This window comes from Haplochromis burtoni, unplaced genomic scaffold (genome assembly GCF_018398535.1).
Source record: "Haplochromis burtoni strain Fernald_Lab_line unplaced genomic scaffold, NCSU_Asbu1 Contig_35, whole genome shotgun sequence".
In the NCBI taxonomy this organism is placed as follows: domain Eukaryota; kingdom Metazoa; phylum Chordata; class Actinopteri; order Cichliformes; family Cichlidae; genus Haplochromis; species Haplochromis burtoni.
The window spans coordinates 948353-975935 of NW_024582396.1; the positions used below are offsets into that span (position 1 = coordinate 948353).

Consider the following 27583-nt stretch of genomic DNA (forward strand, 5'->3'; position numbering starts at 1 on the left):
CTTGTAGCGTAGTTAACTGACGCTTGTTGTGTCTCTGCAGTCGTGTGATGACCTACAGGGAGCACGGAGCCTGGGTGGTAAAAGCTCATCTACAGAAGGAGACAGACGGGCACATCATCAGCGTCAGGTATCCTCTTTCACCTGCTCAGACTCACAGACACTAACTTGAATGTTTTCTTGCCTGTACTGACTCTGGTTATCCCGTCAGTGTTAACGGAGATGTGCGGTTCTTTGAGCCACGGATGCCGGAGTCCATCAATGTGCTACAGACGGTGAAAGGCTTAACGGCTCTAGACATCCACCCACAGGCCAACCTGTTCGCCTGGTGAGTTGGTTTGCTTGACGTTGGGACAAACCCAGAGAATCAGATGCTTTTTCCTCAAGTAAATACCTAAATGCACGTGTGTGACTCTTCTGTGTTTCACTGTCGACCTTCCAGTGGATCGATGAACCAGTTCATTGCGGTCTACAATGCAAACGGCGACGTGATCAGCAACATTAAGTACTACGACGGTTTCATGGGACAAAGGATTGGTGCCATCAGCTGTTTAGCCTTCCATCCTCACTGGGTAAAACTAGAGCTCAACTGTGTATCTGTATCGTCTTTGTTGTTGTGTTAAGCTAACACCTGTACCTGACAGATAACTGTTATTAAAAAACTGAATATCTCTAATTTAGTGAAATTTAAAAAACAATGCATCCCCAAGTGGAAATGTTCGAGTGAGCTTTCCTTTAGAGGTACTTAGCCACAGCATTTAATCTGCAATTCAGTCTTCACTTTAAAACTGCACTCATCAGTTTTATATCAAACAATTATGCAAATTGTGAAAGATGTTCCTTGTCACATTGAACCCAAAGAGAAACATCACTTGTTTAGCTCATTTCTTTGGTTTTCTTACTCGGAGCTCATTAAATTTGCCTCCAGTCACAGTTGTTACCTCCTTTAGTGACAAACTTCCACATCAAAGAGCACTCGGGCAAAGTTAGCTGGTGTACACAGAGTCAGGTATTCTTCTCTGGAGCGGTGGGAGGTGAATATTGGACTCGCAGTTAGTCAGAAACATGACGGCGAATGAATGCTAATGTCCGAAACTGGACAACACTGACTCTCTAGGTTGGTTACCAACTTCTGGTTAAAAGAAGTTACCAAGTAACCTCCTCTGTCTTTTCTCTCCGTCTCCCTGCAGCCTCACTTGGCGGTAGGCAGCAACGACTACTACATGTCCATCTACTCGGCAGAGAAGAGGCTCAGATAACACACCAGCATCCATCACCTCTCCTCCCCATCATCACACATGAATTGTGACCCTGAGCCTCAAGCACCGGGATGTAAATGACGTTCTTTTTTGTTTTTCGTGTACATATGCAATTACCACCCTGAATGTTCTAGTGATGGCTGCTGACGAAAACTCATGCTACAGACGACTCTCTATATATATTATATTATCATTGTTTATTCATATTCTTATTATGAAGCTAATGATTGTAGACTTGGCTGTGCTGAGTGTGTATATTTAAATAGCATCTACAGAAGAAGAGAGGTTCTATTTTAAAAAAGAAAAAAAAGTGGTACCTGTCAATCACCGGGGGCCTCTCCTCGCCACACAGCGAGCATCACTACCTGAACAAACTCTGACCCAATCCAGATGTGGCGAGAGAGGACAGCACGCACACACTGTTCAAACACATTAACCGGTGCAGGAAACATGAACTCGCCACGCCACCGAACCCCGGTGCGTGTGCGTAAACTGGCCGAGGATGCAGAGTTTTGTGACTTCGCAGCACCTGCCGCCAAGACGCTTGGAAGGACGGACCCCGGAAAGGTGGATTGTGATTACTGTTCCCTGAAAACGTCAAGCCGGCAGACGTGACGAGTTTGTTTTTGTGAGTGTTAGAAGGAATTATAGCACAGATGTGCCCTGCCCACAGTGGGCTCTCATAGCCTTGGACTTGCCCAAAAAGACACCTGCTCCCATTCTGCAGTTCTCCTCCTCGCTTCCTTCGCCCCAGCGTGCCAAACAAAATCATCATTTCCATGCAGTCCCCTTCGCTGTGGCTCGGAGGGGTGTGCTTTTTGTTTTAGCTAAACCTGCTTTGTTACTAGGATGACGCATGCCCTTGTATCTAGCACAGTGAGAGGAGAGCTAGCCAAGTACCTGGTCCTACCTGGAGACCGCGGCAGCTACCTACCTGCCTCTGCAAAGCAATAAGACTGCTCGTGATCGATCCAGCCTCAAGCTCTTCCTGTTTCCACAGAAAAACACACTTCCATTTGGAGGGGGTGTTCGGCTGCCACAGTACAGCAATACAAACGCACACATTTCCATTCACGACAGCGAGTTTACTTTAGACTTCATCGTATGGCTGTGCCATCTTTACCTGCTGTCACAGTAAAGATGGCGGTTTTTATGATTTACCTGAGGGTCAAACAAGCCCTCAAAAAGCTGCTTTCATTTTTATGGCTTCTGGAAAATACAAATAGAAGTAAAGCTTCTTGTTAATTTAAACCAATCAGGCGCAGCTTTGTCTTCATTCAGATCCTTGTTTTTCTTTTTTTGGATGAACCCCCGCTGCAGGGTTTCATTTGAGCTCTTATTTTGCTTTTATTGCAGACTTCTTTGGATTGATTATGTGTAACGGAGCGAAAGTGCGCCGCATGCTTAGAGAGCGCCGACTCACCTGTTGTTGCTCGCTGCATCAGGTTTTAGTCAGCCCCCTAGATTTCGCTCAGGTATTTCACGAGCCCCCGTCAGCCCCCTCCTCCCCCTGCAGCATGATAGGCAGGTGAGGTCAGTCACAAGCAAGAGATCATGAAAACTGACGTCAATGTGGTGCTCTTTCCTAAAGCTTTTTTTTTTGTGCATTATCACCATCGTCGTGCCTCTCCTCTGAGGCAGCTTTGCCTTTTTAATCTTTTTTTTTTTTCATCCTTTTCTTGTATTTTTCTATGTTTTTAATTCTTCTTTGTTCGCCTTGGCCTCGGGGGGTGGGTGGGGGAGCTTTAGCATTCAAAGGCTGCTCCCCCCTCTCTTTTCCTGCCACACCTCCCATCTGCATTGCGCCTCCCGAGCTTTTGCTTTTCCCCCACAGACGGAGTGGATTTGTAGACTGAAAGTGAACTGGAAACACCAAACATACCGCACAACATGCAGTCCGGTCACCACGTCAGTCTCCACCCTCACACGGTCACTGAGCTGGTCCAAGCCCTCAGCTCACACTCACATTCATCTCTGAGTATCCTGCTTTGAGTTTTAAGATTTTAGAGCTGGACAAAAAGTCTTTAGTAGGAAAGGAAAAGTGAAACAATCAGGTTTGTGTCTGTGACTTCAGACTGCTTTGCTGACTGTGGTTCATAAAGCAGGAGATGAAATCAGTGAAATAAACCAAATACAACACCGGGTTTTGTCTGTTTCTTCAATGTGTATTCAAAGAAGCCTCCAGATGTTGCTGAGCTGTTTCTACTGAAACACACTACAAACAGGAGAATATCCTTTATGGATGAATTTCGAAATTATAAATAATTGTTCGCAAACAAGCGTCTGTTGTCTTATTTTAATTTCTAGTTTCGTGTGAATTTATATTAATTTTGTAAAGTCAAAGAAAACTTTATGAAAAAAAATGAACATCTGCTTTGCTTTTCTAAATTAAAGAGAGATCTTAAAACTCCACTGCTTAGTTTATTAGAGTTATATTTTGTTTTAGGTTTGTTGGGAAGTCCCGGCACCACGTGGAAGTCTCAATGCACCACACACGCATTGTCTCATATCCTGAAGCTGCATCGGTTCAGCTGTTTCAAAGAAATATGTAAGAAAACGATCTATGTACTACTCAAAGCCGACGAGATCTCCTAGTGGTTCAAAATAAAACCGGATTAGGGGAGGGGAAGGTTTCATGTTAATGTTTGTTAGTTTTCTTGGAGTTTCTGAGATTTCATTAATTTAGACAACTTTTGTCTCAACTTAGTGCATCACCATATGTTTAACACCTGAGCTTGTTTCAAAGTTTGTGTCAATTTTACTTCTAAAAAAACCATAAACAGGTTGAATGGGATGATTTAAAATTGCATTTCTATAAAGTTGCACCAAAAACTAACAACTTGCATACATTCTACTGGCCAGCAGGAGGCGACACCTCTGCTTTCAAAAAGAGGACTAATTATATAGTGAATTGTATAGACCTATATAATATATACAAATTCTATATAATTATATAAGTGAGAAAATGGGACACTTGGAACGTGTTATTTTTGACCTCCTTAAACATTTAACTGAAGTTCAGTCTCATTTAAAGTCTTATTGAACACAACATGGTGTTCGTTTTATTTTGTCACTATGGGCCAAACGTCTTGCTCATCACATCCGTCACACCGAGATGGATGTTTAGTCATCTGTGGACTGTTGGTCTTGCCATCAGTTTTTTTTCCTCTTTTCTATACAATTGTATTTAAATAGCGCCAAATCACAACAACAGTTGGCTCAATATGCTTTTTATTGTTAAAAAAAAAATTGTAACAAAAATGCAGAGAAAACACCAACAATCAGGTGACCCCCCTATGAGCAAGACCTGTGGCGACAGTGGCAACGAAAAACTCCCTTTTAACAGGAAGAAACCTCTGGATCAGGGAGGAGCCATCTGCTGTGATTGGTTGGGGGTGATGGGAGGAACCTTTGAAATTTCAAAAAGCTCCATGGGCACTCAAGGTCCTTTAAGAAAAGTCCCTGATGGACTTTTGGCTCCCAGCTAACCTCTCGTTACCCACAACATCCTGTTAGCTGCTTTTAGCAAATTCAGCAGCTGAATCAGAGAATTCAAAATCACCCAAATGCTACAGCTGCTGGAATAACACTGGATGGAATTAATCATCCTGTCCTACTTTACTGGGTTTGGTCGTTCGTGTGTGATTGAGTGTGTTGGCATGATCTGTTAGGACCACAAAGTGTACGTTTTTATAAAGATGAATTCTACAATTAAAGCAAACATTAATTAATTTGATGTATTTAAAAATAAATGCAGTAAATCCCAAATAATTTTATTATACAGAGCAGTTAAGAGCATTATGAGCCCATAAATAAAACTTTCAAATTAAAAAGGGAACTATGAAAAGATCAGTCAACTTGGGCATAAATTAAATAACGTTTTAATTAATTAATAAAAATCCAATTTCATACTCTATTTAGAAAAAATGAATTTTCAAATAAATAATTCAGGATAACATTAAATAAGGATGAATTTTTAATAATCATTTACACCCCGCCCTTCTTTCTCTTGTTTCGTAGTCTGTTTATTCAAAGTTTCATTAATTATTTGTAAATGAATTTAGACCCAGTACTGCATAATTTAATTGTGCAGATGGATATAAGTCTAAAAATACCATGTTTTGTGGTGATGGTAACAATAACAGCTGTGTCTTTAATAAAATGATTAAAGCGTGCCTGTAAAGTTTCATTCTGTTTTAATGTCATTTCTAGTGACGTGCTTGTTTATAGTTTAAAAAGACTGAATATTTCCAGCTGCAGGTTCAGCTCCAAACTGAAAAATGTTCCAACAATATAAAACAGGTTTTCTTAAAGGCACATACTCATAGAAGTTGGCATTTCTTTAGTTTGATGATAGAAAAGCACCATGAAATCTGACCGTTCCCATTTCAACTAACCAGAGAACTGCTGCAGTAAAAGCATGTGGTAGGTTACTGCAGATAAGTAGGTTTGAGGCCTGTGGTTGTTTCACAGCTGCATTTTCTTTTTGTTCTTTATAGTATGTTTTATCATCACTGTGTTGTCTATAACTTTAACTCATTATAGTAATAATTTTTTAACCCTTAAAATGAAGACAAATCCTTCACTTTGCAAGTCTGGACCGACCTCACTACAGTGGGTGACCTCATCAAATCAAGGTTCACTGAGGAAATCCTCCTGATGTTGGCTCAGAGGAGACACGTGAGTGAGCTGGACCCGTTCAGAAGTTTTTGTGTCAAGTCCTTCCAGACGTCACTCGAATGCCTCTGGAATCATTTAGCCTTTGTTTACGGGTGCGGTCTGTCCTGTGACGAGGCTGATGTGGTTCCTTAACAGAAGACGAAACAATGTTTTTCGGAAGTTTTTAATTCTTGTAAACGTATTTTAATTTTGGATAATTTCTTCAATATTAATTTGCCAGTTTTTTTCCTCTAAATATTAAACGCTCCCATGGTTCAGTTTTACCTTACTATTGCTTTTATTGCATTTTATTTACCTGAGAACTTGATTCACCTTTATAGCTAATTTTCCATATGATTTCCAACTTTTGAAAGCACTTTACAGTTTTATGTAATTTTAAATAAGCTAATAGTAAACTAAAATTAAACACACGTATATTTTTAGGTCTTTTACTTCAACTGTAATCTGTTCATTTAGAATTGAATACTTTGCGGTTGATTTTGCTCTGGAATTATTTTACCACGTCACAGACCAAACAAAGTAGTGGGAATATTTCCATCTCCATGTGTCCTGTAAGCCGTGCTCAGATTTATGTCAGGGAAAACTGTTTTCAGCAGCTGAGCCAAGCATCTTCCCATCAGGAAACGGCTTCTCTATGCAAAGAATGTTGTGCTCGTCTTCTTCTCCCTACCTGCATGGCCAAGTCAGAGGTCAAAGACCTCACTTCTGCACCCCATGCTATTCAGCATTATTGTGGCTACTATTTCACACACAGAGACACAGAGGAGGCCAGAGGAGAACATTCCACAACAGCTAAGGCCGGGGCGGTTTGAACATCCTGAGGAAACAACACTCACTTCCTGTCAAATTAAGCCAAGCCGATGACTGCTTGGTGTGATAACCGTCGTCACTGCCTTACCAATGAGCGGCTGAGCTAAAGCACCACGTTAATGTCAGCGCTCCCGCCTCCCAGATCCTGACCAGCCACACGACCACACCAGCAGCCAGCTTTGTCACAAGCTTGTTAACCTCCAGGACAGCCAGCAGCGTTCCTAAGACAGCATGGGCCTCCCACAACGGCTCATCCTCACCCTCCTGTCCATCTGTGAGAATACTCACTTTTAATTTTATCTAGAAACTTTTTTATTTGAGGATACAGTTGATGATTGTCTCTAACTTTGTGGTTTAAATTCTTTATTTCTTCCAAGACCTATACTCAGCAACCGTGGTGAACACACAGCAAGGTGAGTACCATTTAAGCTAAATGAGAGATGTAAATCCATGCTTAGACTTGATCTGCAGGAAACACAAGAGCTGAACAGGCTCTCAGAAAGAGCCTGTTTTCATTGAGCTTATTGTTGACTTTCCATTTACTGGGTTGGCGTCAATCATCTATCTTCCACTAAGACTGTGGAAACAGTCTGAGTTGTTATCAGAGATTTCTGGTCTCTGCCATGGTGGAAAGGTTGCGACACAAAGCGTTGGGAACATGTTGGCGAGCGTTGTCACACACCTCCCTGTACTCTGAAGTTGGTTTGTGATGGAAGGCATGAGTCACTTTGGATCAGCTGTGCAGATTCACGTCTGACGCAAGGCGTGTGTTATCAGCAGGTCCAAACTGGAAGTAAAACCCAGGTTTAAGTGGCTTTGTGGATGTGTTTGATGTATTTTTCTGAATCAGGTGTAGCTTTTGCAGTTGTTGGGCATTTTGGGTCATTTCTTAGGTGTGTTTGTGGAAATGTTCTGGGCAAAAAAGCTGAACCTCAAATCGCGCCTGATGAATCCATTGATGTGAGTGTTCGTGTGGTCGATAAGAACCACCTAGAGTGTGTAGAATCAAGTGTCTTATAGTGTTAAAGTCCTCAGTATGAGTAGAAACACACAAATAACCAGTTTTATTAGCTTCTTTCCAGATTGTGTCTGATGAAAGTGTATTAACCTCCTAAGACCCGAACTCTTCCACTGCATGCATTTTTAATTTCTCTTTGATATTTGGGCATATTGGGACCCAATGAATGTAAAAACAAAGAATCACCAGATTTTTTTATTTTACCCGATTTTTGTTCCTAAGAAAAATGAGAGTCACGTATGAGGATATTCGTTTTAAATTTTGATGAAACAGAGGCAACATAATGTCCTCGTGAGTGGATATCAGGCCCGCGTAGAACAAAATTTAGTAATTTGGTCTGGAGAACCCAAAATGTGATGTCCACATATGTGGACGCCAGCTCCTAGGAGGTTAAAGATCAGGAGAGGTAAATAATTTAACAAGACAATAGCCAAGACACACTACACTCTTAAATGAATAGATAGATAAAGACATAAAAGGTTTTGTTTTTTTTATTTAAAGTACATTTTTAGCAAATTTCACACACAGCTGGGTGTACAGGCGAGACACATTGTAGGAAATAAATACATACAGTACTAATAAATACATAATACACAATAAACACAATAATAAATACATTTTATAATGTGCAGTTTTTTAAATACATCTCAGTCTTTTCATAGTATTTTGCACTTTCCAGTGAAAAAAGCTCATTTAGGAGCTTCTGGCTGTGTGTATCTGTTTTCCTACACACAAAGGGAGAAAAACTGTTTTTACATCGTTTTGGATTTTATGTCTTTTATTGTTTCTGCAATGATAATTTCGCCTCAATATTCACAAAGCCATTCAGTCCATTTTCAAATGTACTGCTTGCCACACGGCACATTATGTTTTTATGTTTTATACAAAAAAAATCAGCTAAAGGGTTCATTTTTTTTGCTCTCCTCTTCTAATATTTTTCAGTACTCATATTTAAATACTTTGATTACTCAATTATTCTTTTATCCTTTTACTCATGTTGTCCTGCGCCCAAAAGCCGTATAACTTAGAAACTGTGATTCTTAAAAGTGTGGTATGTATTGTCAACATGTAGAAAGTACCATATACAGATTTAAAATATCATGTCACATTTGACCTCTGACCTCTCCTTTAAAGGCAATAGACTGATCTTTAGATCAAAGTGATAATAATGCTATACAGAGAGATTTAAAAGTATGTCTCCATTATTTGTATTGACAACATATACGATATATTCTAAATATAATATTATATTTAAATTATATTTATATTCTAAATATCGCCTCTTATCCTTAGCTGGACCTGATTCCTCCTCTTTAAGGTCAAATAACCTTTCATTAAAAGTCCTTTATCTTTAAAACTTTGGTTAAAATGTTGTTGCCTTTGTTTCCATTGGCAACATTTAGGAAATGATACCGGTGTTTTAAATATCACATTATAGTTTGGATCCAATTATGTCACATTTGATCTCAGATCTCCCACCTGCCTTTCTTTGAAGCTGACCCCAAAATGTGTTATATCTTCATTTTAGGTTCTTCCTTCCCACTGTTTGAACAGGTACGACATCATAGAAGCGAAAACTGTTGTTTTGAACCAGACTATTTAAATACAACTGAATTACAATTTTTAGATATTTTGTGGATTAAAACATACAGTATTTCTTTATTTTCTATGTAGTAAAATATAAGAAAAATTAGTACTGCTGGATGTTATATCCAACTCAACATGTCAGTATTGTGACTCACTATCTGTATGGAGCACCAGCAGCAAATCTCTGCCCTGCATGCAGGCTTTTTTCTCATCACCAGCTCTGCCAGTCCTGTTGAATGATGCTGGGCATGCTCCAGATTCATCACACCCTGAAATGGTGAAAGGTCCCCCGAGTAGCTGTTTGTCTAACAAAGTGCTTTTCCTGCCTTCTCAGGGTTTGTTTACTTCCTCTAAACAACACACTCTGAGCCACAGCAGCAGCCTGTTGTCTCTAATACTTGACCATATGGAGATCTAGTGGGGAGACTTCAACATACCTGTGCAGATGCTTTTTGTTTCTCATTACTTGCAGAAAAAAACCACAGTTGTTAATTTAAAAGTCTTTTCCTCTCCGGTTGCAGATGAGACTAGGATGCAAAGTGTTGTCCCTAAAGATTTGCGAACATGAACACCTGTGTCCTGAGAATGACTCATTCGTTTTTACCTGTGAAACATAACTGAGTCATGGCTTTGGGACTAACTCCGGTGATTATCAAAGCTTTCCCATGCTGCTGTGTAAACGATTGCAGATGTAATTAAACCAGAAAAAAGGGGCTGAGAATTAAAAAGCATCACTAAAAGAAAACTGATTACACACACAAAACTAAACAAAACAAAGAAAATGAGTGTTTCACAAGGACAAAAATAAAGGAGCAAATACAAAAATGCACACGTATGATCCTGTAGTGTTTACAAAGTGATTCTTATCAGTTTTGTGAGTAAAAAATGGGGAGGAGGAGTCACCTACCTTTGTTTTTTCACCCAAGAATTTTACACTCATACAATATGAATTGTTTGTATTTTGCATTGTCTCTTGTATGAGTCTCACATCCAGCCAGGACATAGCTACCAGTGTGATGGCATTCCACAGAAAAACATCAGCTTCCTGAGCACGAAACTCGATACTGTGACAGCTGTTAAAGATGTTTTTGTTGTAGTTGTTGAAAATATATCAGCAAAATGACCTCCAGGGAGTGCCATTTTAAATAGGAAGTGATTAAACTGTGACTCAGAAGCTGCACAAAGAGGCTTAAAGGTTTGTCATTCTTGTTTGTAAAATTTAAAGCAAATGAAACCAGAAGCAGAGTTTGATTTTTTGCAGCTCATCCCGGACGAGCCCCCAACCTGTCACTGCTCGGTTCTTAGGCTGTGGCATGAAAGTAAAGGACGCAGTGATGAACGGTGAACTTGTGAATCATGATAGATTAAATCAACCAAGAAGACAAATAGACTCATTTCCTTTTTCTTCCCTGGAACAAGTGGACTAAATGTTCTGGCTACCTCAGCCAAGTGTTGCCATGGTGCCTTCAGGGACACCTAAGTATAATCCTAACCCTGATGAAGGCCATTAGCTGAAATACATGTGCTACAAATGTTTCTGGAGCTTCACCCTCCACCTGAATTGTTTCAGTTTAATATGAACCCATTTGTGAGAAATCAAGCACCTACTGCACAGAAGCCCTGGGGAGAGGATTGTTTTTCCTCATAAGAGACAGCCAACCATTTTCTTCATCATTAGTCAGTTGTGTTGTGATTAAAATGTGAGATGTTACTAACACAGACCTGTCATTATTCCCCCAAAGTCAACGTTAATTTATCTGTTATATAAGGAGGAATCCTGAGTTGATATTGTTCATATCAATGCTAATTCAGGATTTTCAAAATATTTTCAAAGAACGATAAATTCTGGACCTTTTACTGTTTCTTCTATATGATCATAATTGCTGTTTATTAGCTGTACTTCTCTCATTTTTGCAAAAATGGCAAAGCAAGCTGAGTATCTTTGGTTAAAGCTTAATATTTCTCTTTAACAGCTCCAGTAAATTTCAGCTCCTTTTAGAAAAAATTGCTCCTTTTCTAAAAAACAAATACATAATCAAACGTTTTGTTTTCACGGGGAGTTCTAAACACTAACAATCTCTCACTCCTGAGTCAAAACAAACATAACAGCATATAACTGTGTAACGCAAAGCAAGAAATCCACCAAGCATATCTATACTATGATGTGCTCGGGATAGATACATTGAGGAAAAACATAAATATTGTAAAACTAAATAGTAGTGAACTGTAACATAAGGTTCTTCATAAAGTAATATGTAGAATTTACTTTCAAATTCAATCAAAGTCAATTCAATTCAGAGTTATTTATAGTAGAACAAACTGTCTGAAGCCTGAGTTTTGGCTCATACTCTAGGCTCATTATCTGGAACTCTGGTGTTTAATATGAACTTACATCACAATATATATGTGACAGAAAATAAGAAGAGTGGACTGCACTGTACACTTCAACATGGCTGAACTCTCAAAGGAGTAAAATTAATATAAAAATGGTTCGAGGTTAAAAGTTTTAGGCTGAGGATATATGGTCGGATAAATGAGTTCTAACTGATTTTGTTAAATCTCATTTCATAGAATTCAAAATTCAAAGTGTCGAGCTAATCATTGAGCCCAGGAACGATGTGACTGCGGGGACCAATGTGACTCTGAGATGCCATGCCACAGTGAGCACGAGTACTGGCAAGGGGCTGATTCGTGAGTACACCATATTGAAGAATGACAAGATAGTGTACACCAAGACCATTGGCTCCTCTGAGGACTTCGTGTACCAGCTGCACAATGCCAGAGTCTTCAGCACAGGCTTGTATCAGTGCAAGCTAGACATCCAAGGCGACACCAAGTTGAGCAAAGCGCAAAGACTCAACGTACAAGGTGGGTTTGTTTTCATGCAAAGCTGCAGTATTATCAGATTATGATGGAGTTTTTGAATTCATGAGGATGTACTTGTGAATTTATGAAAGAAAAATTAGTTTTTACACATTTTGCATTTTCTTTCTGTTTTATGACACATGACTGACATGCTTGCAATATTCTCCCTACACACTGGTCAGCTGTGGGAAGTTCACATCAAGCTCAGAACTATGCGCCAACAGCCCTGACATCATCTTAAATTATATATATGCGCTTTTAGTGTGGAGAGCAAAAGCCTGAAGCCGCAGTTATTGGGGACCTATTGGTCATTGTTTACAAGAAATGTGATGTCCATTTATGCTGGTACTTAAAGCTTTAAAAACTGACCCACTCGTGCCTTTCCATCTGGTGGACCGTACCAGCAGTCCTGCACAACAGCTTACAATAAGTGTCAGGTGCACAACAGTCCAAAAGCACAAGTTATGACATTGTTAGTGACATCACTGCTGGGGTAATTCTGTCCAGTTCTGACATCTCTGTTATATTATTGGTCACAATACAGCAAAACTATCTCCATAAAGAGACTAACCTCAAATTTGACACCGGAGAAGTTACCTAATCAGTACACCCACCAAGGGAAAGCACCCAAAATCTTGGAGAAGAAATCCTCAAAATTGGCCAGACTGAGGTGGAAGAATTCTCTTAACAGGTACAGATCTCCAGCGGAATCGCAGCCAGGGACGGGCAGCCATCTGCTGCGATTGGCTGGAAAGGAGAGCAGAGAGAGAAAAGCACAAAACAAGATCAGATTATGATCAAAAATCTTTTTAACCTTCGTGTGACACTGTGGATGTGTTTGAATGCAATACCAAGTACATGTGGGAGATCTGTCTGTTTATGTTTCCAGGACTCTCGCAGCCAGTTCTCCATCTTAATACGAACGTTGTTAATGAAGGGGAGGAGGTACAAGCCACCTGTATAGCTCCGGGTGAAATAGGGTCCTTCATCTTCTTCTTCTTCGATAATGATGAACAGATAAGCAGGGTGGAAGAACTCTCCAACCAAGCAAAGACCACTTTCAGGTTAAGCGGTGCTGACGTCCACAAAATTCACTGCTCCTACAAGATCCGCACAGCAGAGGACACCTTCCCTTCAACAAAAAGCAACAACGTCACTGTTTCAGTCAAAGGTCAGTAGCATTTTGAAACTGTGCTGCTTTTTGAAAGCACTGGTCTCACCTCAGTGCTTCATTTATTTTGTCTCCACAGAGCTTTCTATTACACCAGAACTGAAGATTTTCCCTGACTCCACAATCTATGAAGGAGACCACCTCAACATCTCGTGTAGTGCAAAAAATGTTCACTCCAGCTCTGAAGGTTACAAGCTATTCCTGAGCCAGGGCACCAAGCTTCTCAGGACTGGCAACTCTACAATAAACCACAACATGGTTGCAGTACCAAAGGCCTCTGAAGCGCTTACATTTGACTGCAGAGTGGTAGTGAGAAATGTGGAGAAATACTCTGAGAAGAAGATTTCAGTGGTTGGTAAGTGGACACAGGAAAGATGACCTCTGTAAACAGTTATCTGAAGCTTATTTTTCGGATGGCTGTAGGACCACTGGTTCATGGACTCAATATTTTGAATAATAAAGTATACTTTATTGATCTGCATTTAACCCATTCACTGAGTGTGCTTGTATTACCGTCCCTACACACTGCTCCCTGGGCAGTACCTTACTCAGGGGTACCTCAGGGTAGAGTTTCAAACCCCCCACCATCCGATCATGGGGCCACCACCTTACCTACTGAGCTATCCCTACCCCCTAATGAAGCCCTAATGTTAGTGCTTTGGCTGTGCAATTAATGCAACTTTGTAGCCATTTGCTATTTCAGTAATAATAATATGCACTTTAGCACACTAATGGTCTTTTAAAATAGTTTAAGCATTTTTTGTGTTACTGCATTAATGTTTGCAAAAATGTATCCATCTAGACGCTGACTTGGTGTGTTTTGTAAACCTATCCACAGAGCTCTTCTCAGTGCCCAGTCTCACCATGTCTCCCACTGAAGTCTTTCAAGGGCAAATTATGACATTGACCTGCAACAGTGATCGTTTTGCCTCTCAAAGAATCAACAGGGAGGATTTGGAGTACACTCTTTATCCATCTAAAAACTTACCAAGCTCTGGTAAACCTGGAGTCTTTAATGTGAAGGCCCTGCAGAATGATTTCAACTACACCTGCTCAGCTGAAGCCAAAGGCATCAAGAAAGATAGCAAAACCCTGATGATTCGTCCTAAAGGTGAGTTTTCTTTATCTCTGTTTGGGTCCAGGGTATAGTGCACACTGATGCCCTTCTGGTCCTTCAGTGCATAAATGTGTCAATAAATAGCTTCATCTCTAAATGCACTGATGTGTCCATGTGGCACAGGTTGTCCCTCGTCTTCAAGTAGCTTTGCGTGATGTGTGCAGAGACAATGTGTGAGTCCTGGTAAATGTGGTCTAATGGTTCATCAGACTAAAAAATTGTTATGTCAGTGCAGTCAAGTCCATTTTACATACAAGTCATGATAGGACTCCTTCTACATTGGTGCTGGCCCAGCTCTTGTATTACAGTTATCAGTTATCACCTGAATTAAGAGAAATCAAATTTCAGTAACAAAACAAAACAAAAGCTACTAGTTGCTTAAATAAATGAACAAATAAAAATAATAAAGTGCATCGCCAATTTAATAGACTATGCTTATTCCCATGGCATCAGATACTTTTGTCAAATCGCTGCCTGACACTCGTAGTTTAGACAGATCAGTTACTCCTAAATCATCACTTAAGGACAATGTTAAGGACCATTTAAATGCACAGAGAAAGCCTGTGAGGTACTAAACCAAGCCTTTTGTTAAACCTAATGCCTGAACCTAACCAGTAAGTTCTCAACATAAAACTCCCGAACAGGACATGAGCTGCGTTCTCCAAGCTGGCAAACCTGTGACTCGCCACCATCACCCAGGAGAACTGTTTTCTCTGTTTTCACATTACTCCATCAAGGCAATAATGCCAAAGGATAATAATGGAATAATAATAATGGTAACACTGGAAACTAGAACCAAGAATCTTGGCTATGAAACCTGACTTGAAAATAAAATATAAAATATACTTCAGGGGGAAAAAATCTGAGAAATCTGAAATGTAGAAATTGTCAGGAAACGTTTGCTGTGTATCATTTAAAAAAAAAAAAATCAAAAATGAATCAGAGTTTACTGTGATTGATTGTAATCCAGCTGTTTGTCTCCAGCTAACCATAGCAGTTAGTGGAGGCGGCTGGCTCACGATTTTGTATTTATTTCACTGTGAATAACCGGATGCATCAAAATCTCCTTATTTTGCTGTTTTTACAAATTTAACCACACTGACAGTAACTAAAATTAAATTTAGATTTTAAGCAATAAAAACTACCAGTGTGTAAATCTGCAAACCCGTTCTGAGACATGAAAATGAACCGAAAACAGTCATTTAAAAATATTGTTTTATTGCAGTCATAGCTCTTAATAAAAGCTGATAAAAAAAATTCTTCCTTTCTTAGTATTATTACAACATCGTCGTATCCAGTTTGATAGCTGGAGTTGGGCCCAGTTATCAAACAGGCTGCTAGTCCAACAAAGGGCTAACACAAAAACACAAACAACCATTCAGGTTCACAAAATTAAAAATCACCTTTTAATCAGCAAGGAGACTTTCATTAAATTGTGAATAATTTATGTTTCTACACTATGACACAAATAGCCACTATTTAAGCCTTCAGCAGCAACTTTCAGTTCATAAAGTCTGTGCTCTGTTTCTCCTCTGTAGTTCATGTCTCTGCTCTAAAGATTTCAATCGAGGACAAGGTGATCCTGAAAAAGAGCTTCACCATCTTGTGTCAGTCGAATGGCAGCCTGCCGATAAACTACACCCTGTTTAAGGATAACGTCCAAGTGGGCACAAAAGTCATCCGGGAGCGAAATCGACAAGCTGTCTTTATGGATGTCATCAATGAGCCTGGTGAAAGACAGTACAGGTGTGAGGCGAAGAATAGTCTCCATTCCAACAAAACTGGCTCCAGTCAACACCTCAGCGTGAATGTCATCGGTAAATATTTAAGCCTAACTGATTTTTTTTGTTCGTTTCTTTACATTTTTTTTTTTAAATAAAAGATGAGAGATGAGAATATATGTAGAACATTTGGGATAAAGGGTGGAAACCAACAGAAAGAGCTAGCCTGGCTCGGTCTTTAAAGGGAATTTTGTCCTCTGTAAAATATCACTTTGACCACCAGGTGGCAGTGTTTTAAAAGTGGGCACATTAAGATGTTTTTGGATTCATTCGATTTTTAACTTTGAACGTTTATCGTTAATTCCGCCTCTATTTTCTCGAGAAGCTTTGCTTTCGCCGGGGTGACATTGTAAATAAGAACTTATTGTTAATGATTTGTCTGGTTAATTGAAGCTTGCATTTACTCACTGCAACACCTTTTGGCATTAAGCGGTATAACATGAAAGGACCACCCAACCCTAACTCTATTGTGTGTGTATTTGAAGAGATAGTGTGTATCTCTTCAAATCAGTACACACACAGTTTGAACTTGCATCCTGTTCAAACTTTTAGTTACATTTACAACAAGAAACGGTGTCCTTCCTGTTTAATCTGCACAAAAACCACTGTAAACACAAGTTCTTGTTTTAAAGCCAAAGTAAAACTTTACAATACTGCCTAATCTCACCTTTTTGCTTCCATGTTTTGTTCTCCCAGTGCCTTTGAGCCAAATGACTCTGGCCGTCATCCCTTCTTCACTAAAAATCTCAGAGGGAAAAGAACTCTATTTCATATGTAGTGTTAATGGCACAGGGCCAGTCACCTTTAAGTGGTACCGAACCGGCAGTGTAGTACCGTTGCAAACCAACACCACCACAGAGACCTACTCAAACTTGGAGATAAAACCAGTCTCCAAAAATGACAGTGACGAGTACTACTGTGAGGCTTCCAACGGCGCCAACAAGGTCAGAAGTGAGAACGTAAATGTACAAGGTGAGACTGAGCTCAGCAGGCATCACCCTGCTCTTATTGGTCGTACAGTATTTTATTTCAATGTCAGAAACAGCCCCAAACCACGACCTTTTCTTCAGTCTAACCAAGTCTTCAGTCCTGCAGGAAATTTATTTTGCATTGCAATACCACAAGTAGCCAGTAGGACAGAAAGGCAGCTAAGGTGGATGGATTCACTATGACTTTAGCCAGTTAGTTTAGCACATGTTCTGTCCCAGACAGTGTTGGGGAGTAACGGAATACATGTACCGGCGTTACATATTTAAAATACAAAATATGAGTAACTTTACTTACCATTTAAAAGGTGGTATTCAGAATACAGTTACTTTGTTGAAATAAAGGGATTACACGGTGGTCTTTTCCTGTTTCATATGTTAGGCTGTCTCCTCTCTGTTTTTGGTAATTCCACGCCGGTGGAAACAAAACACGCAATAACAGAGTGCCTGAGTCCAATCTCGGGGCCCATGTGACCTCTACTTGCAGCCCGTATAATGATGTAATGAAAGATTTTTTTTAAATTATTGCTCAAACAATTATTTAATATGAAGGCAATAGGCAGAGTGTTACAGGCATAGCCCTAAAGAATGTAGCCTCATGGGCAGTGTAGCCCAGTTGTGAGTGAGTTATCAAGACTTAACTGTACACTGTGTTCGTGTTTTCCTCTGAAACAACAAGTTCTGTTGGAGCAGCTTTTCTTCGCCTCTCTCTGTCTCTGGCTAGCAAAGTTGACCCAGACAACAAAGTAAAGCTAGTTTTTGGTTACGAGCCCGACATGGAACATGAAGCATTAGCCAGAGGTCCCTTTACTGCGGTTCGGAGCCGCGGACCTGATTTATATACGCGCGGAATAGTTTTCTACACGAGATCGCTGCAAAAAGTGCAGCCTTACCTAATGTCCACCTACTGTTACACATCTATATTAAGATTTCAAGATCTAGTTGGTATTGGTAAAAGTAATAAATCACACAGCAATAGTACATTCATGTAGATGTAAAAAGCTTGATAATATATTAAGTAATCCAAAGTATTCAGAATACGCTACTCTCATTGAGTAATGTAACGGAATACATTATAAAATACATTTTGGGGCATGTATTCTGAATTTTGACTTGATGATAGTAAAAGCTGACAAAGATGTCTCCAGATCTGCAGATGGATATTTCAGACTGCAGACACTGACTGTCCTGCAAACGCACATTTCCATCTCCTGTAATGCTTAGAAAGAGGAACGGTTTAAACGTGGAAGGTTTCCAAACAAACAAACAAAAACAATGATCATTGTATTCATCTACCTTTAACCCCATCTTAGCACCTTCTTCTCCTTTATAAGCTGCTGTTTTTTCCCTTTTATGTTCTTTTGTGTTACTGACTTCACCTCCCATCTGTGTCTCTCTACAGTATTCATGGCACCGTGGAAAAAAGGGTTGATTGTCGTGGCCTGTCTGGTGCTGCTGCTGCTGTTAGTTCTGCTCTTGGTGGCGAGCATGCTGAACATCAAATCTAAGAGAGGTAGAGAGACTTACAATCCTCCAGCAACTCAGGCCTCTGTTGTCTATGTATGACAACCAACCGTCCTTCGCCTTTTTCCCCTCTGCTCCCCTCACTTGTCCTCTCTTATTGTAGATAGAAGAGAAGCAGCTGCTGAACTGTCAGTGTGAGTTATCATGAATACTTGCTTCCTCTGAATGTGACAGATATTGCAGATGTTAGTTTTATTCGCTCATGGCTCGGGTCCTGTAGTAGTGTTTGGTGTCTCTAAAGAACTATACTGGTTGTGGTGCATGTTAGTGTGGTTAAAATAACATAAACATCATGTGTTACAAAGTTTAAAGGAGATCTTTTGTTTGTCTGAAGCAAGCTTCTTCAACTCCTCCTTCTTAAATTCAACCGTCTTCTGATTGGCTGCCCCTTGAAAACAGAAGATTTAAACAGCAGGTGGGTGTGGCTTCTGTGCTCACACCCACAGCATTGAACCTGAAAATTACCTGGACAGAGACTGACCTTACTATTTGAAAATCTGGCTATGTTTCACATGAACATCAATAATGATATTGATGAGGATGATGAGGATAATGAGGAAGAGTGTAATAGATCGCCTTTAATGTCCAAGAATATCCTTATCTCTGAATAGTACCCTACCTACATCGGCTGTAATAAGCCATCATACAAATATCTAATACAGCACGTGCTTTATTATTCTGGTCTATGTTTAAAAGAAATCACAAATACACTAACTGTTAATTAAAAAACACCAATACTATAAACCCTGGTAGAAAATGAATGAAACTACGAGCTTAAACAATCACAGCACATATCCTGCGCTTTGTTTTGGGTTTTTGTTTTAGCCAGTTATCCAAAAAGTCAATTTTTTTCAATTACTCTTATTAAATCTGCTTATTCAGGCATGGTTGATTTTTATAAAGAAAACATGTGCAGGCAAGAAGCAGGCTGTAAGCTAGAGAACAAATGACCACAACATGCAGAACCACCTCTATAGTTTTGTTTTTATGTATGTTGCTATGGTGATTAGTGGAATTTGTTTGATTTCTTTTTGAATTCACTGCTGCCTGAGCTAACTTTATTTTCACCATTTCTCAGAAAGCCTTCGAGCCCTAAATCAGATGACCCTTTAACAGTGAATCTAACCCACGACACAGACGTTTATAATGCAGCCACAGGTAGATTGGTTTTACTTTTCTCCTGTGTGTCACTAACTGGCCTCATTAGTCATTATGCTACCATGCAATAATCCTTCCCCTCACTCGCACAATCGTAGCCTGCAGCATGTAACCCACACCCCCAAATGATCCATGTTCTACTATGCATGCATGGCTCCTGCAAAGGAGACCTGGTTACCTTTTGTTTGTGGTACAGTCTGTGTTGCCCTTCTCTTCATGTTCACATGTTTGAGTGTGTTGTCTGTCTTTGCTGTCACTGTTTTTAGTATTTTAGTTGGAAATGTTTGTGTCTAAGCAGAGGCAGGAAATGTAGGATTTTGCTGCAGGAAGTAAACAGCCTTAGGTGCATGCTGGGTGATAGTGAAGTCACAGCGCAGGGCACTGATTGTCACACTTGTTGCAAACTGCTCAGAGCGCCCGTTATCATCTTCTTCCAGACGCAGTGTCTTTCTTTGATGGCAAGGAGGGGAGAGTGACCAATGGGACGCGACATAGCGTGGCGTCGGCACCTGCTGACATCAGCAACAGGAGCAGCTACAGTATCCCAGCTACAGTGTAGAGATGCCCCAGCAGTGGGCGGAGGGACATTGATGCAATGTTTACTTACTCTGAAGGAAAAGGAAGTTCACAGAAAGACTTTTCAGGATGAATACGAGTAAAAGTAATCCTGTTAATAATGCTAATTTTTAGGACATTATAGACAGATATTTTTTCACTACAAAGGAGGCTAAAAAACTACACTCACTGCTCCCTCTCCCCTCCTCCTGCCACCTAAATGGCCTCTGACTTTATACCAAACATTATCGTGTCTGGCTGTTTGTTTCTTTGCTCACTGTGTCTGTCTGCAGTTGCACGACTACAACTCTACTTTGCTCTACTAGTCTCAAATGCATTTTTAAAATCGGGCTGATTTGTAAATACGCTTTATTATACTCACAGGAAACGTGTGTATATACTTTTGGTTGATCCCTTTTCTGACTGGAAGAGAGACTTGTAGAATAAATATAATGGTTTAATTTAGAGGTGTGTTGGTGCCCTTTATTCGTTATACTTATTTTTTCCTGCTCATCTGAGGATACATTTGTGTAAAAATGTCCAAGAATAATATTTATTATTATCATACATGCATAGTGTTTGGTTATCCTAAACCCAAGGCAAAAGAAATCAACATTAATATCTCAGAAAGAATGTGTGCAACAGAGACTTCCTTGAAAAACTGAAACAATGGAGTCTGCAAGAGACTTCCTATGTTGGAGCAGAGCACGCTCACGGGGATCGTTGCTGATAAAAACCAGTGTTGGTGAGGAGGGTTGGAGCTTATTTTGTTTCAGCCCAGGCAAGTTTGAATGAGTGCAGTAGGTGGAGGAAATTAATCACACAAGCTTTGGTTTACCAACTGGGAAGTTGTTTTTGCTTTTCAGCCGCTGCTGAATTAACAACCTATTGTTTACGAAGCAGTAAAAGATTTCTGTGTGCTCCAGATGAGAATCTAAAATCTGCTGCTTTTGTTACGGTTTCAATCTCCCCGGTGGGCTGAGCTGAGGGAGTGTGCCGCCAAAAGTTTATCTCATTATCTCTTCTGACCATGTGAAAACATGAAGGGAGATTTGGGGAAATGCATTTATTCTCATTCTTGACAAGACTTAGATGGGGAGGCTGGTAACTCTGTGTGTGAGACTACCAGCCGCACACCCAACAGCAACAAGGAGATCAAAAAGTAATGAACCACACCTGTGTTTATGTAATGTAAGCGTTTACTACTAGTTACCTATTAAGGTATGTTTTTTATTCTTACTGGTGCACATTTTTTGTTACTTTAATTTTGGCGGATGACTAATAACCTGTAATCAATTAAGCAGTCAATCAATCTGCCTGTCTGCTTTACAGTGAAGGTGGACAGAGCTGAAGTCAGCGTGTGGAGTAAACGGAAACCTGAAACAGGTGAGATGAGATACGAACATCATCACTGTTTAATGCTCTGACATGATTTCATTTAAAATGAGTTAAATTTAGAGAGAAAGTTCCCACCTGACCCCCTCAGAAACAGCTTATTCTTTTTTAAAATAACTTTACCCCTTTTGTCTCACTTTATGACAGCTGTCCATTATGAAGTTTATAAAAAAGACTGATTGTGACACATGGTGTGAAAATGATTTGGTTGCAGCTCTGAACAGAGCTTACATGTGTTTTTCAGCCCTGAACATTTTATGTGGCTATCCCACATTCTTCTGAAGCTATGAGGCCTGAAACAATAACACAAATTAAAAAAATAAAAATCCAAATTTAAACCCACACCATTATACTTTGCATGGTTTCTCCAAAGCAGGGGTCTCGAACTCCAGGCCTGTCCTGCAGGTTTTAGATCGTGCCCTGGGTCACCACACCTGGATCAAATAATTAGTTCATTACCAGGCCTCTGGAGAACTTCAAGACATGTTGAGGAGGTAATTTAGCCATTTGAATCAGCTGTTTTGGATCAAGGACACATCTAAACCCTACAGGACATCGGCCCTCGAGGCCTGGAGTTCGAGACCCCTGCTCTAAAGTGCAGAATTTATTCTAGAAAAAAAAAGAAGAAGGTCACGTGGTCAGATGATCCTTCTACTAAAAATGTACCTCTTAAAGGAATTTAAGCCTTACAAAGTAGGTTTTCCTGGTGTAGTTGGGAGTAGCTGGAATTGTGTAGCCATCCTCCAGATTTATACCACTGCTTTTTTCCAGCCTGGCTGCATAGCTATAGCATTGCAAGATGAAAGTGAAATAGTTCAGTGTGTTAAAGATTTTTTTATTGGTGCAGAAAGCGACGATGAGATCAGCGAGGTGTCCAACGAGCCTAACGTGGAGTACACGGAGGTGGTGCACGCCCGGTCAACAGATCCTGCCAGAGGTCAGCAGTGCACGAACACAGAAGGGAAATAATCCAGTATTTATTTTAAAAAACGAAACAACTGTGGGAGAAGACACATTAGGACACAGACTTAGGCATACAATACTTATAGAAACAAGGCCGGTCGTCAGGAATATTAGGAAGCTATTGTGTGCGATGTGAATGAAGAGGGAAAAGAGGGGGGAAATAAATACAATAACAAATAGAGAAAATAAGTAAATAATAAATAAATGGCTTAATATATAATAATATGCAGCTTTACACAAAATGTTTTTTAAACCTTTTGTTGGTCTGTCCTTGTTCCTTTCTTCGCAGTTTCCCCAAACCTCCTGAACAAAGTCATTTTCACCGCTTTATGCACTTCCTTTATAGTTGATAAGAGCAACCAACGCGTACTAGGAGGGGTCTAATTACCCATAATTAATACATCTCCAGGTTGCTGTAAATGCAGAGATAACTGCTGGGATTTCCACAATCATTGCAGACCTTATAAACAGGAAGGGTTTAACTAAACGCCAGAGTGATTTCTGCTTCTTCTTCTTCCTCGTGTTCTTGTGCTCAAGGTCCCATCGGACCTGAGATGGCAGTTGGAGTGTGACATAACCTGCCTATTTATAGATCACAGAGACAGTATCTGCTAAAGTTTGTCTTTTGATGCTCAGGCAGACTAATGTGTTTCTTTTGACTTTAACAGTTCCACTGAGAAAAGGCACAGACACAGTTTACAGTGAGCTCCAAAACTCTCCAAATGGTGAGTTTGATCTTTGAAGCAGCTCTCGTTATTTATTTTTGTAATTATGATTTTACATTTTAACTTTAGATTTGTTTATATAACTACAAAGGGATTTATTTTTATTTTTTTACCAAACTTTTCAATTTGCTTCAGGTTTTTGAAACTGTTTTACCATCTTTCAGCTCTGCTGCTTTTGAAAGTGAATATGGAAAACTGGAAAAACCTATTTGATTAAAAAAAATTACGTTTAATTTGCCCCTATAATTATTTATAATTAAGTAGATGTTTATTCAAATTTGATGGATTTGTTCATTCTCAGATGAAAAGCAGCAGAACCATCTGAAAATGAGTTTTTGTCACTTCAGTTTTTTGTTAGAAAGGACTCTCACTGTGAGACAGTCGATGTATTCTTAATAAAATGAAAAGGCATTTTATCCCACTAATATGTGTTTTTCTCTAAATGTTATCAGGCAGTAGGCTAAAATTTGAACAGCAATTAATTTATTTTTTATTTTCAGCGTCTCACCATCCACAGATGAACCTCTCTCACACTGCTTAACTTAATCTGTGAGAAACTATTCAGAAAGTTAGTTTCACAATGGTGCTGCTCAGCAGTCTGATGTCTTCCTTAATAGTTTGTGATATGGAGGGCTAAAACTGCCAACATCAAATAAATAATAGGTACATAAAGAATAATAAGCACATACTAAAAAATGATATGCCAGAATATCCACCGTAAATAATAATTAATGTAAGAGTTAATTAATTTGAGATATTTACAATATTTTAGTTGCCTTTAAAAAATGGAGCCATCAAAAAATTTAAAACATTTAAATTAGGCCTGTGCTGTATTATGAATAATATGTTCACTGTTTTATTGTTGCTCTCAGACTCTGACACAAACAATAATTTTACTCTTCAGCCGATATCAGTTGACAGTCTGCTCTTTCTTTGTTCTGCTTGATTTCGTTGTTAGGGTTTTCCACAAAATTTGGGAAAAATACAAAAAAGTGTTACAAAAACACAAAAATGTGAATAAATATATGTGGAAATTGTGGGATAAATAAATCCAGACATTCATTAAACATACATACAAATTAAAAACGAAAAATATCAGTATTGTAAAGACCTGCAGTTCTGGTCCTCTGTAGTATGGAAACCTCCCAATGAAACCAGTGTTGTTCTGAGTCTATATAATTAGGCTTTGGTTATCAGCCTATTGATTGTTTAATCATATAAGCTTCTTATCTGGTTGTGCTGCTTCTGAGTGACAAATAATGAGATAATGCAGCTTTAAAACCTGCAGTCTGATTTTATCAGAGACACTTCAGATCTAACCAAATATCATTTGAAGATTAAAAACTTCCATTACTCATAGCAAGACAGCTTACCCCTTCCAGCTACACAACCATGACCATATCCTGTTACTACTGGCAGGGACTTCCTGTTATTAGAACAGCAGCCAGACGCTGCATGTCTCTATCAAGAAGTCCATCGGAGTCCTAATGTTTCCTGTCCAGCACTGATAAAAGACGATGAGAGAAGAATCTTTGAAAGAGAGAATATGGTAGATATCGATTTGGATGACTGAGACTGAACTTATAGGCTGAAACAAAGGCTTTTGCAGAGGAAGAACGAATGAGTCAGCAAGGTCACCCAGGTCAACATAACTGCCAAATGACTAATGAATGACGCTGAGGTCAGCCAGTGACTGAGCAGTGTACACACCCAACCAATGCACATTTAACCACTGATACTATTTCCTGCAGGTGCTGCTGATCCCCCCGACTATGTGAGTAATTATCTGCACAGTCACACTCGTCTTCAGACATCTTTGGTGGGATTGTTGGCAAGAGAGCACATGTTTCACTTTTTATTACTGCCTGTGACCTGTTTATACGCCCTTATATTAAGTATACAAATACATGACATCCACCCATCCATTGATTCTCTTCCTCTTATCCTTATCAAGGTTGTGATAGGCTGGAGCCTGTCCCAGTTATCATAGCAAGACAAATACAAGACATGTAACAGTAATCTCGTGGTTTTTTTAGTGTTTTCAAAAGCAGAGTCCATGTTTAATTTGATAACAGGAGTTCCTTCAGTCTTGTACATCACGTCATTTCCAGAAACATCCATTGTGTTTACTGTACTTTATACGCTCAGGAATATAAAAACATAGAAGTTCCTGGCACCTGCTTCCAAGGTGCACAGATGAGATGATGAAGTCCGGAGATTTGTCATGTGTACGAGCTGAGGTGTTTTAGCTTGTCGCCTTCACCAGAATCATCACGAGGCAAAATCATTTTAAATAGATTTGCTATGTCATACATGGATCTGCCACTGAGTCTGGGTGGCCTTTGGGAGCCTTTGGAAGCAGACCAATCAACTTCAAGTGGTGCAAAACTTCAACAGCACGCTTCAGTTGCACTTCTACAATTTACGGAACAAAATGGTGCCACCCAGGTTTTCTATTGGACCCCTTTCCATGGCCTGAAGCCACATGACTGCTGTAGATGCCCAGCCCATCCTTAGATATGGCAGAGGACGTATATGACTTGTTCTTTTCTATTTTTATGACGGCCCTGAAGCACTTCAGTCAAACAATTAAATACTTCCATAAAAGTGCTGCTGGAGTTTTAACCTCTTCACTTCCTCAGTATCACACACGGATTAACACATCCGTAATCTTCTTAAGATCGCATCTAAATTTGATGAGGTATTATGAGTTATAAATGCATTGAATGTATTCACTTCACTTGTTACATTCAAGGTAAAAGCCTCAGTATTGCACACTGAGTGTATGAGTTCATCATAATGGCGGGTACAGCTCGTCAGTTGAATCATGCATAAGCACCTGTGGAGTGATGATTAGTACTGGTGCTGTATATTTTTATGCATTAATGAATGATTCATGCTTTTATCTTGTTCTGGAAGTGACACAAGATGAGAAGCAGTATAAGTTTATCTTCATTTTATTGCACACTTGTATTTTTTTTCTGCCAGTGGGTAAAATAATCACCACAGTTTTATATAGTAACTCATGTAATGTATCCTTCTGCTCTCGGTGACCCTCTGCAGGCCGATAATCCAGAGAGAGGGAAACGGCTGTCAAAGTTTCCAGACGAGAACAAAAGCATTTGGGCCGGGGCTTCCTTCCCTATCAGGCAGTCAGATCAGGCGCTGCGGTCCAGTCAAATTACCTTCAATCCCATCTCAGCCAACATACTGTCTCCCACTGAGCTCTAAACATACCACTGATGGCCGCGCTATTTGTCCTTAAATGGTGCTCAAGGCGGTTAAACTGGGGAATTTGAAGAATAAACTGAGGATGTGACATCACTGTCTAAAAGTGGCTAATTTCTCATTGTTGTGTGTTCTGGATAGCACCAGTTTGCTCAGGTCAGAATATTTGGTAGACAATTTGCAGTTTTTGCTTTTGGCATCTGTTATGATGCATAAAATCCACATAAACATAAAACATAAAATCAGATTTGAAAGTATCATATCTTATTTGCAGCCACGATCAAATACTGCTTTGTGTTGTGTATTTAATAATCAGAATCTTTATTGTCTTTGCTTGTGTGTCTGCAGGGTTCGGTAGAATACGCTGAGCTCAACCGTGAACAATTTGAGATTAGTCAGTACGATCCACAGGTCCACAGCTACCAGGACCTCCCTGAGCCGGTGGACTAATAAGATCACAGCTGTCTCTCCAGTCTTCTCGTACTGCTGTGCTGTTTTTGTTGAGGTTTTTTTTTTTTTTTTTAATGAGCATGCATGAGTATGACATTTGTTATCAGAAATATGTCTCTCTGTCACATACAAAGATACCAATGCAATGTAAAGGGAGTTCAGGTAAAATGAGGTTAACTCTAAACGAAAAAGAAACACACAAATGTTCAAAAAAAATGCATCGCAGTTATGTGTACAGATGCTACTTTTTTTGTTGTTCCCTCCTTTTTCTTATTTTACTTTTTCATTTTCAAAAATGAGAAAGTGGAATTTAA

At 39.6% G+C, this 27583-nt stretch overlaps 2 protein-coding genes across 13 annotated transcripts in view; both read left to right on the plus strand.

Moving 5' to 3' along the window:
* rptor (regulatory associated protein of MTOR, complex 1) overlaps positions 1–4459 on the plus strand; it is a 185568-nt gene extending 181109 nt beyond the window's left edge. For all 5 annotated transcript variants that reach the window (XM_005919197.3, XM_005919196.3, XM_042219565.1 and 2 more), the window contains 4 exons: positions 41–127; positions 209–325; positions 440–569; positions 1188–4459. In XM_005919197.3, coding sequence (XP_005919259.1) covers positions 41–127; positions 209–325; positions 440–569; positions 1188–1256 — 403 coding nt within the window. In that variant the 3' untranslated portion in view covers positions 1257–4459. The remainder of the gene's footprint in view (positions 1–40; positions 128–208; positions 326–439; positions 570–1187) is intronic.
* Positions 4460–6835: 2376 nt separating this feature from the next.
* pecam1b (platelet and endothelial cell adhesion molecule 1b) lies at positions 6836–27341 on the plus strand. 8 transcript variants are annotated; one of them, XM_005919201.3, is made up of 16 exons: positions 6837–7020; positions 7124–7159; positions 11923–12219; positions 13106–13387; positions 13467–13742; positions 14226–14498; positions 16043–16321; positions 16982–17257; positions 18674–18784; positions 18899–18929; positions 19874–19953; positions 21841–21894; positions 22751–22840; positions 23535–23591; positions 25343–25365; positions 27168–27341. In XM_005919201.3, the coding sequence occupies exons 1-16, from the start codon at positions 6978–6980 to the stop codon at positions 27267–27269; spliced, it is 2310 nt and encodes a 769-aa protein (XP_005919263.1). In that variant the 5' UTR covers positions 6837–6977; the 3' UTR covers positions 27270–27341. The 8 variants fall into 8 exon arrangements, 7 of the variants coding, with proteins under 7 accessions (XP_042075500.1, XP_042075501.1, XP_005919263.1 ...); XM_042219566.1 differs by having other exon boundaries at positions 6836–7020; positions 25343–27341; XM_042219567.1 differs by lacking the exons at positions 18899–18929; positions 19874–19953 and having other exon boundaries at positions 6836–7020; positions 25343–27341.
* Positions 27342–27583: the final 242 nt, after the last annotated feature.

Bases quoted from the DNA above. Each gene is read 5' to 3' on its own strand.
- pecam1b (XM_042219566.1), top strand. From the start codon at position 6,978: ATGGGCCTCCCACAACGGCTCATCCTCACCCTCCTGTCCATCT. The intron at 7,160-11,922 runs GTGAGTACCATT...CTCATTTCATAG, and splicing joins CGTGGTGAACACACAGCAAG to AATTCAAAATTCAAAGTGTC. The intron at 22,841-23,534 runs GTCAGCAGTGCA...TGACTTTAACAG, and splicing joins GTCAACAGATCCTGCCAGAG to TTCCACTGAGAAAAGGCACA.